The 10,124-nt window shown below is 44.6% G+C and overlaps 1 protein-coding gene across 1 annotated transcript; it reads left to right on the top strand.

The window, feature by feature from the left end:
* Positions 1-537: 537 nt before the first annotated feature.
* LOC147121591 (cystatin-like) lies at positions 538-5,786 on the top strand. The gene is made up of 3 exons (XM_085977973.1): positions 538-759; positions 4,529-4,603; positions 5,712-5,786. The coding sequence occupies exons 1-3, from the start codon at positions 538-540 to the stop codon at positions 5,784-5,786; spliced, it is 372 nt and encodes a 123-aa protein (XP_085834099.1).
* Positions 5,787-10,124: the final 4,338 nt, after the last annotated feature.

The raw sequence follows: 10,124 nt of genomic DNA, 5'->3' as shown, positions 1-10,124 counted from the left end.
GAATGAGGAGGCAGGTGGGGTGGCAGGTGAGGACAAAAAGGACCCTGCTGTTGTGAGAGCAGGGGGAATGCACAAGAGCAGAGGCCCAGTAAATGGAGTGAACGTGGTCAAGGGTCCAGTTAACTTCCATGGAGGGGAAACCTTGGCTGAGAAAAAGAACAGTTTCGAAGCTATGGTGTGGAAAGTGGAGTCATCAAAGTCAATGTGATGGAGATAGAAAAGTGATCGATATGTTCTTTATTGCTCATGGCCCCCAGCATGAAAAGGATAATGGGAGGCTCCTCACTGAGGATTTGCTAAATGGCTATTTTAAAGCCTATGGTTGTTAAAGGAATTACAAAGAGCTTATGTTTAATACAATAATATTGGGGTATTTAACTTTGTCCTCAGCTAATTTGTAAATTTGTGGGAAAGGTTGGAGATATTTACTGCACATACGTATTAGGCGATTTACATAATACCATCCTTCCCAGGGAACAGAATAAAAAGCTGGCCACCAGCGTATCTCTTCAGTCACTGTTGTAAGTGGAGTGAAAGATGGCAGGTATCTGGCTCTGCGTGTGTGCCCTTCTTTCTGCTGCTTTCTTCAGCTCAGCCTCAGCGATACTCAATCAGGATCAGGGAATTCTTGGTCAGCATCTGAACATGGATGTGAAAGATTCAGGAGTTCAAAGTGCCGCTGCGTTTGCTGTTAAAGCATTCAACAAAAAATGGAGCAAAAGCTATGAACTGGTCAAATTACAGAAAGCTAAAATACAGGTAACAGGCTTTGCCTACATCTATTTCTCTCTCTACATACTTGAACCAACACTGTATGGGTATAACAACAGAAAATGCTGGAAAAACTCAGCAAGTCAGGCAACATCCGTGGAGAGAAATTTGAGTTGACGTTTCGGGTTTGACCCTGTATGGGTATGTTGAATATGAGGGATTTTCCTTGTCCTCCTTAGTAAGCATAGGCCGAAAAATTCTTCGGAGCTTTTCCAGCTAAAATTTGAAGTTCCAGTTTAGATCCATGCTGTGGTGAATGCTCTGCTTAACAATTTACCAACAATTTTCCCAAGTTTATGAAAATGCCTTTGAAACTTGTGACAATGCTGGTTACTGCTACCTTTGCACACTCAGTCCAAGGCTTTCACTGAGACTGCAATTCCCTAGACCTAAGAGCATTGGCCCGTATTTTCCGATGCCTACGGGTGTGTACGAGCTGTGTACACGCCCATAGGGACCTCGCAAGTGCCAGTTTCAGGTATGCGAAGCGCATGGGCTGAAAACCTGCATTTCCGATCTGTCAAGAATCCTCTTGATAGATCGGACGCGTGCCCTGGAGAAGGGCCTCTGCGGGGGGAGAGTTCCGCTTTCTGCACAACCTCCGCCCGCTGAAATCACTTAAAAATCTTACGCCTGGTAAAAGCAGGCGTAAGGCTTGCTTTTACCAGCATAACAGTTTATCATTTATAATTTATAAAATTAAAAAAGGTAAGTTTATTTTTAGCCCTGTAAAAAACTTTAATGATTTTTTTCAAAAAATTAAATTTTTGTTTAAAATATTCAATTTAATGTAATTTAAACTCATTTTAAAAACGTGATGGTTTTTAAAAAATGTATTTAATGTTTCGATGTCTTTTTTCAGTGATCCCCATTTATACTTTTGACAGGTCTATCGGGGGCCCTCAGGTAAGGGCGTAGATTTTTTCCCGATAGGAGGCATCTGCACGCAGGAAGCCTCCGATCGGAAATTACAGGCCATTACTTATTCTTGGGTCGCAGAAAGTCCACTGTACAAGGCTTAAGTCTGCTCTGCTTAAGGTAATATTTTGCTGACTTGGATACTCTGTATAGACACGTCGTGAGAAAGCATGAAACCACATTGAGTTAATTCCATCCAACAGTCCATGTATGATTAGCAGGACCACTGGTTTTCACAGAAAAATGAGCAGACTAGCAGAATACGAGGCCCCAAACACTAGTAAAAATCCTGGAATGTCATCCATTAACATAGAATTTGACTTCATTACTGTAAACCAGTGGCCTTAAGGGTTAGTGTTACTAAGAATTAGCCTCAATTTATTTAGGCCTAGAAATTCGGTGGCGCCCCGTTTGGGGCGCCAGTCTCGCCAGGGCGCCAGAAGTACCACCCCAGAAGGAGTCGCGAGCGCCCGCCGGAAATTCAGTTTGAGTGCCCCAAACGGAAGTGCGGCACTACTTGAGGCGCCCCGCATCCGTCTTGGGGCACTGCAACTGAAGTTCGCAGCGCAACATGCCGCAGCGCCACACACTGCGGCACAGCGCGCTGCGGTACTGCAGGCCTTCCTCCCCTTCTTAAAGGGGAGGGGCCTGCTGCAGCGCGATCTAAGATCGCAAGTGCCGGCAAAAGAGCCCGGCACCAAGGAGAAGTGCTGGGCTCTTGGGAGACAGCCGGCACAACGTGGGGGGGGGGGAGGGGGCTCAGGAGGCCGGGGACGGCTGCGCGAAGGGGTGCTGGCAGGCGGCCAGCAAAACAAATGGCCGCCCCGCACCTCAGCGCCTCTACCGCCGCAGGTAGGCCCCCCTGAACCGGTCGCAAATTGCGACCGGCGTTACAGCAGGGGGCGCTACCAAATTTCGCGATCGGGGTGGTAGCGGGGCATTGCGCACACTGATGACATCATCGGTGGCGGCGCAGCACTAACGGCTAGCGCCGCCATTAGCACCCCGCTAAATTTCACGGGAGGCGTGGCCAGTGGTGCTAAATCCACTAAGTGCCCTCTTTGGGCGCTAACTGGTGGTGCAGCCCACCGAATTTCTAGGCCTTAATCTCTTGAGGATAGTAAATAACTACAGATAACTGGAAATTTCTCCTTCATTGTAATAGAGTGAAAAACCATGCTGTCACAGGGTGAGGTTAATGCAGGTTTAGTGTAAATAACAAATGTCAGCTTGGCTCAGATGTAGCACTCTCATCTCTGAATTTGACAGTTGTGGGTTCAAACCTACAACTGAGGCACTTTCGGATGAGACATTAAACCAAGGCTCTGTCTACCTGTTTTAAGTGAATGTAAAAGATCCCATGGTATTCTTCAAAGAAATTCTCCAGGTGTCCTGACCAACAATTATCTCTCAACCAACATCATCAAAACAGATTAACTGGTCAGTTATTTCATTGCTGTTTATTGGATCCTGATGTGCACAAAATGATTACTGCATTTTCCTACATAGCAACATTGACTGCACTTTAAAATCAATTTGTTGGCTGTGAAGGACTATGTGATGTCTTGAAGACATGATAGGCATTATTTATATATATATATGCAAGTTTTTATCTTTAACCTGTTTTATCATTGCTGCTTCTAATTCTGTCAGTACTTATCCCTAGAAACTTACGTCTTGTTTTTGACCAGATATTCATCCAGGTTCTGATTCTCTGAAGTCCTAAAGAGATCCAGCTTGGTAGTCTTCACATATTTGTCTCAATTTAAAAATTCTCATCCTCATGTTCAAATCCCAAGATGGCCTTGCTCTTCCCTATCTCTGTGAAACTTATAAAATTCTAACAGGACTAGACAGGCTAGATGCAGGAAGGATGTTCCCGATGGCAGGGGAGTCCAGAACCAGGGGTCACAGTCTAAAGATAAGGGGTAAGCCATTTAGGACAGAGATGAGGAGGAATTTCTTCACCCAGAGAGTGGTGAACCTGTGGAATTCTCTACCACAGAAGGCAGTGGAGGCCAATTCATTAAATATATTCAAGAAGGAGTTAGATATATTTCTTAAGGCTAAAGGGATCAAGGGATATGGGGAGAGAGGCAGGGACAGGGTACTGAGTTTGGATGATCAGCCATGATCTCATTGAATGGCGGAGCAGGCTTGAGGGGCCGAATGGCCTACTCCTGCTCCTATCTTCTATGTTTCTATGTAACCTTCTCCAGCCCTACAACCCACCAAGAACTCTGCATTTCTCCAACTCTGGCCTCTTGTGCATCCCCGATTTCCTTTACCCCACCATTGGCGGCTGTGCCTTCAGCTGTCTAGGCCCCAAGCTCTGGAATTTCCTCCCAAAACCTCTTTGCCTCTCTACCTCTCTCTCCTCCTTTAAGATGATGCTTACAATTTATCTCTTTGACCAAACATTTGGTCACCTGTCCTAATATCTCCTTCTTTGATTCTGTGTCAATTCTCTTCCTCAGGACAAGATGATAACGCTCCTATGAAGCGCATTGGAATGTTTCACTACATTTTACTATGTTAGCGGCGCTATATAAATGGAAGTTGCACAATGCCAAACATAACCCAGGGACAATACAAATGTCATCTTCAAACATCCTTAAGAACCTAATCAACATGATTCAGGCCTCAGTTAATCATTATCACCTCCAATGACTGACGAGCACTATCTGTTGTAATATAACACTATCCAGAACTGTTATAATTCTTTGGGCTAACAGGAACTTATCAGAAGATTTAATACTAAATTAATGCTATTGATACATTAATGTTGAGTGCTTAAAGTTGTAAAGTTGCCTAATATTCAATGTGTTTCTGTTTTCAGGCTGTTGCTGGTTTGAAATATTATTTGTTGGTGAAGATGGATATGACTGAGATCGAAGAATTTCCTGTATTTCGTGTAAGAAGCACTTTCTATTGTTACAAACCAATGACTACACTGAATGGTGGCTCAGATTTTCTTCTTTGGGGTACATGCATCTTTGGCATGGTGGGACTTCTGACCCCAGATGTGCTCCTGACCCCAGTCAATCTTCCACCTCGGGTTCATTGATTGTTTTTTGCAAATTCCTTGGTCTCTGGTAAGGAGTCCGGCGGTAGTAAGGGTGGCGATCTATTGTGGCTGGGCTTGGAGGCCTACTGCAGCAATACAGATTATAGAGCAATCAATTGCACAGGTTTCCCAGCTTATAAATTTAACTCCCTCCCCCTGCCAGTTGAAATTGAATGTAATGTAATGGATAATATATATTTTAGAACGGGTGGTATGTAGGGTGATTGTACTCTATTTGGATCAGTTTATTTTTGGTAGTACCAGGTCTACTGATGCTCACTATGCACCAAATGGGAAGCGCACTGCTTGACAGTGATGCCCACATTGAAGGATTAACTGGCGTGACCTGAGAGGCTGAGTGACACCGTGGGTTGACCCAGATTTCAGTTAAGTCCAGAGCAGTGGGATAAAATCTCTTTCCTCTAAAGGCTGTAAGAGCCCTAAATTATATGAATAGTCTCAATCCAGTTCCTAGAGGGTCCTAAGCACAGATAGCCACAATTCGACACAAATTGGAAATGTCAGTTCGAAAGATCATTATGCTAGCTGGTGTGAATAGTAGAACACTTCACATTGGTGCAGCATGGTTCACTCTCCTCAGAGTGGCACACTGTTGGGCTTGGAAGGGAGCTTTACCCTGTGTCTGTCCATACTGTACCTGTCCAGTGAGTGTTTGTTCAGAAAAGTGGGAAAGAAGTTGCAGTGCCCAGCACTGACATCCCTCACTTTGATAAGAAGGTCAATAACCAAAAATAAAATAAAATAAAAATATAATTAGTGTCAATGGAGTAATAGTTGAAGGTTGATTACTGAGAAGTAGCACAAAGTAGATTATGACATACTTTAATTCTCAGATGGTTAATGCCAAATTAGAATATTAGCAATTTTATCACCGATAATGCAAATTAAGAGGTACATTGGAAAAGGTTTTGAAAATGTTTTCCTTTCCTTTCAGATGTGTGAATTTGTTGTGCACAGTCGCCCCTGGCTTAATAATTGGGAGCTTATAAGCTATACCTGTGACTTGTGAGAAGTGAGCACCAGATTTCCTCGTCAACTGAAGTACATTTGGTGATCTTCTGAACATATACTAACAATGTTATAGTGTAAAGCTTCACATGTAGTTCCTATTGTGCTCTTGTTCAGCTCTCATGTAATGTTTGTTATTCATGAGGCACTGGCATCTTGATTATAGTGTAAAATGCAATAAACATTTTCTCAAGCAAATGCTTTTCTTAGTTATCCTAAACTCTGGCTAAATCTTACCAACAAATGCACAGCTTTTATCAGTGCTCTTTAGGGAAGCTGACACCAATCTCCTTTCACATAGAAGCTGACACCAATCTCCTTTAAATAGGTGAGAACCATCACAAATTTAACTTCTGCGCAATGAATAAAATTCCAGCTTCTAATTCTCCTCCAAATTCTGAATCCTTCATTGACCAAGTTGAACCCAAAATCTGAATCAACCAGAATTCACTCCTTACAGAGTTCCATTCTCAGCAGCATTCCATTACTGCTGAGAATATGCCCAAGATTAGCATCAGCTTTTCTTCTCCATTTACAGCAGCAAACGGGGGTTGAATAAATGCACAATTCCACTCCCAATTCTCAACATGGACATCTCAAATTCCAAAGAGCCAACCTGACCTAAACCTGTCTCTCAGTGGATTTCCAGTTGTGACTTCTCACCCCCTTTATGTCACCATAAACTTTAGCGCAGGAAATCCTGGGCACCATGCTTTAGAAAGGATGTCAAGGCCTTGGAGAAGCTGCAGAAGAGATTTACTAGAATGGTACCAGGGATGAGGGACTTCAGTTATGTGGAGAGACTAGAGAAGCTGGGATTGTTCTCCTTAGAGCAGAGAAGGTTAAGAGGAGACTTAATAGAGGTGTTCAAAATTATGAGGGGTTTTTATAGAGTAAATGAGGACAAACTGTTTCCACTGGCCAGATGGTTGGTAGCCAGAGGACACAGATTTAAGGTAATTGACAAAAGAACCAGAGGGAAGATGAAGAGAATTATTTTTATGCAGCGAGTTGTTATGACTTGGAATGCACTGCCTGAAAGATGGTAGAAGCAGATTCAATAGTAACTTTCAAAAGGGAATTGGATATATACTTGAAAAGGAAAAATTTGCAGGGCTATGGGGAAAGAGTAGGGAAGTGGGGCTAATTGGATAGCTCCACCAAAGAGCCAGCACAGGCACGATGGGCCGAATGGCCTCCTTCTGTGTTGTAAGATCCAGTGATTCTAAGTGTTTGGATGCTCTGATGCAATTCATGTCAAAACATGTCACCACATCACTAAAATGGTTCACTCGTACATTCTATGATTCTAAAAAGCAAAGTCGGTGTGGCCCAAAACATGCTTGCACCAGCCTGATTGTCCTTGATCCTTTCTGCTCCTCTTGCACTGCGCACCATGTCTGCTCTCACTAACTGCTGGGACATGTGAATGAACAACCTCTTTTTAAAAAGATATCTAACAACTGCACATATGTCATGGTGCTGCACAACAGCCTTCTGCCACTTGCCTCCTGGCTGTTGTAGCTATCCTGCACTAATAATGGTCAGTATTAGCAGCACAATGGCAAAAGTGCACATGTATGGCACTGCTTTTGGAAGGGATCCTGAATACAGATGCAGTACCACACTACTCTTACCCTTCCCCGTTAATTCTCATTCCCTGTAAATTCCCGGAAACCAGACTCTAAACTAGTTTGAGATTTCATTTTAATCAATTGTTGGATGTGAAATCCATTTTCTTCATGTATGTGTTTTATCTCATTGCAACTTTAAATCTTTGGGAAAAGTCCCAGGCTTATTGCAAACGAACGTCTTATTTACAAGAGAGGAACACTGCTGATTCACTCGTTGCTTCCCAGTTCCCACGGCTGCTGGTGCTGCACATGCATACAGTCAGCAGATGGCGCTGTACCTGGACTCTGCACCTATTTGGTTTGCCAATTCTAATTGGGCATCGCCCTGACATTTAATCACGGGACGTCTGGTCACATGACACTTGCCCACAGTTTACAAATGTTATTGCATTTACCTTATAAAGGGTGGATCCCCTGTAGTTAAGTGCCTTTGCTCACCATGAGCCGAAAAAAATGTTTTTGCTCAGTGGCGGGGCGGATTGGGTATTGGGAAATTCCCCGAGTGCCCCTGTGAATGGTTGCCCACCGCCTCTGAGAGGTTGCCCACCGCCTCTTTTCCAGCTTTTTTCTCAGTTCTGAAGAAGGGTTGCAACCTGAAACGTTAACTCTGTTTCTCTCTCCACGGATGTTACCTGGCCTGCTGAGTTTTTCCAGCGTTTTCTGTTGTTATTTGCCTCTGAGAGATGTTGCTCTCTGGTCTCCCATCGCCCCCTTCTTTACAGATGCTGTCTGACGTGTTGTTTTTGTTGTAGGTTGCCAGCATTTGTAGTATTTTGTTATTTTTCCCTATATAGTTGACTAAAGGAAGCCTGCAATAAAAAATCAGGCACATTTAAACAGGATTTAGTCGAGTTTTACTCTCATCCACAGAATGTAACTCCTTTTTAAACTGAAAGCATTTAAAAATGCATCAGGCAATAACAATAAAAAAGCCGAATCTGCTTGTAGCATTCACCACTTATAGCAAAGAACTGGATGTATTGCTCAATTTTAAAACTGAAACACCTCATTTGATTCAACTCTATTTTTGTACACCCACAACTCAAAGCTCAGTAGGGCAAACATTTCCAGGATACTTATTGGGTGGACTCTGAGAAGGATTTTTTTAAATCCTGGCAATCTTGCTGTCAGGAAATTTACATTTTTAATGTGAACCTGGCTTGACTGAAGTGCACTCGGCTACGTCTACCAGCTCTGAAACCGAGAGGGCGAGCAGTGGAACAAAACGAACAGGTTTGGATCTCTGGGCTCTTCAGAGGGCCTATGCCTCCACTGTGAAGGCCAAGTTGTGGTCGCACGGTGGATTGTTGGAAACAGCCGTTTTCAGGAGCCACTTAATGCCATTAAAGCATAGAAAATTTACTATGCTTGAATGTCCTGTTTACGGGTTGATTCTTCTATGTATCAATCTCTGAGAATTATTTTGTCTCTCCGGGAGTGTTAACATGTGATAAAGGATGGGGTGACCATTGTTCCCTGTAGGCTACACTATGTTCTGCGCAGCCTGTTTCTTTAAATGCGGGGTCCCTTTAAATTTCTGCGCGGTATTTCCTATGTAAAGCCCGGTGAGCGGCCTGCGTGGGAACTTGCGGATTACTGCATGGCCGCGCACGCGCGCAGCTTAGAGGGAACATTGCAGATGAACATTCTGCCCAAATATACCACCTCCAGGTGAGATCAGAGCCCTGGAATCAGGCATTAATCCCAAATCAAAGTCAGCAGATAGGAAAGGGAAGGTCATGTACTCTGTAGTGTAATGTATATACCGTTAAGGGGGGAACTATCTTTTACAGCTCATGTATACCGCAGTACCGGCAGTGACCACACCTGTATATAGTACTGAGTAGTAATCTGTACAGATCAGTTCCAGTGTGAACCACGTTGAGTAAACACCTGTTGTACCGTTCTCCTGCAGTCTGTGTATTATTATACACAGACACAACATTGGCGACAAGGCAAGTTCGAACCTACCTGCAACTCTGCATCACCTCCCGGGGATTCGTTCCTGGAGATCAGTGGATTGGAGGTCAAGGCCAGAGACTCGGGCGTCGACCACGGGCAACCGCCCAGTCATCCAGCAGAGACTCGAGAATTGCGGGGGAGGCTGTCGAGAGCCAGGCTTGGCTTTCCAGTCGAGGTGGTCCAGCGAAACGGGCTGGCAACAGGTAGTGCGCAGACCCTTCCCGGACAGCGGCGGGCTAGAGCCTGACCGAGCAGCACAGCAAAGGGCCGAGCAGCGTCGATGGGGGAGAGAGAGAGGGCAGAGCGCACAGGGCTCAGCCGGTGTTCAGGGGCCGAGCAGCGTCGAAGAGAGGGAGAGAGAGAGATGCACAGAAACCTGCGAGGCGCCGCCATTGCCATGAGGACAGCCGAGAGCGGCGTTGGCAGCAGTGCAGGAGAAGCACGCAAAACCTACAGGGCGCCACCATTGCCACGAGAACTGCCGGGAGCGGCGTTGGCAGCAGCGGGGAGGAAGGAAAGCGCGGGAGACGCCATTTTAAGCCATTGGGAGACGCCATTTTAAACCACACCCAAAATGCCGAAGAGTGGCAGTATCACCGCATTGGACAATGAAGTCGAAGATTGGACTACATATGTCGAACGAATAGAGGTATACTGCAAGGCAAATGAGGTGTCAGATGACAAGAAAGCGTCGGTATTGTTAAATTTAATGGGTGCAAAGACGTATGGTTTATTACGAAATC

This window comes from Somniosus microcephalus, chromosome 3 (assembly GCF_052327205.1).
Source record: "Somniosus microcephalus isolate GS21.2 chromosome 3, FLI_Smic_1.0, whole genome shotgun sequence".
NCBI lineage: Eukaryota > Metazoa > Chordata > Chondrichthyes > Squaliformes > Somniosidae > Somniosus > Somniosus microcephalus.
The sequence above is the reverse complement of the archived record's forward strand: the minus strand, read 5'-3'. Positions and strand labels throughout refer to the sequence as shown.

Excerpts from the sequence above, each read along its gene's own strand:
- LOC147121591 (XM_085977973.1), top strand. The coding sequence starts at position 538 with ATGGCAGGTATCTGGCTCTGCGTGTGTGCCCTTCTTTCTGCTGCTTTC. Across the intron at positions 760-4,528 it reads TACAGAAAGCTAAAATACAG|GCTGTTGCTGGTTTGAAATA; the intron begins GTAACAGGCTTT and ends TTCTGTTTTCAG. Across the intron at positions 4,604-5,711 it reads AAGAATTTCCTGTATTTCGT|ATGTGTGAATTTGTTGTGCA; the intron begins GTAAGAAGCACT and ends CTTTCCTTTCAG.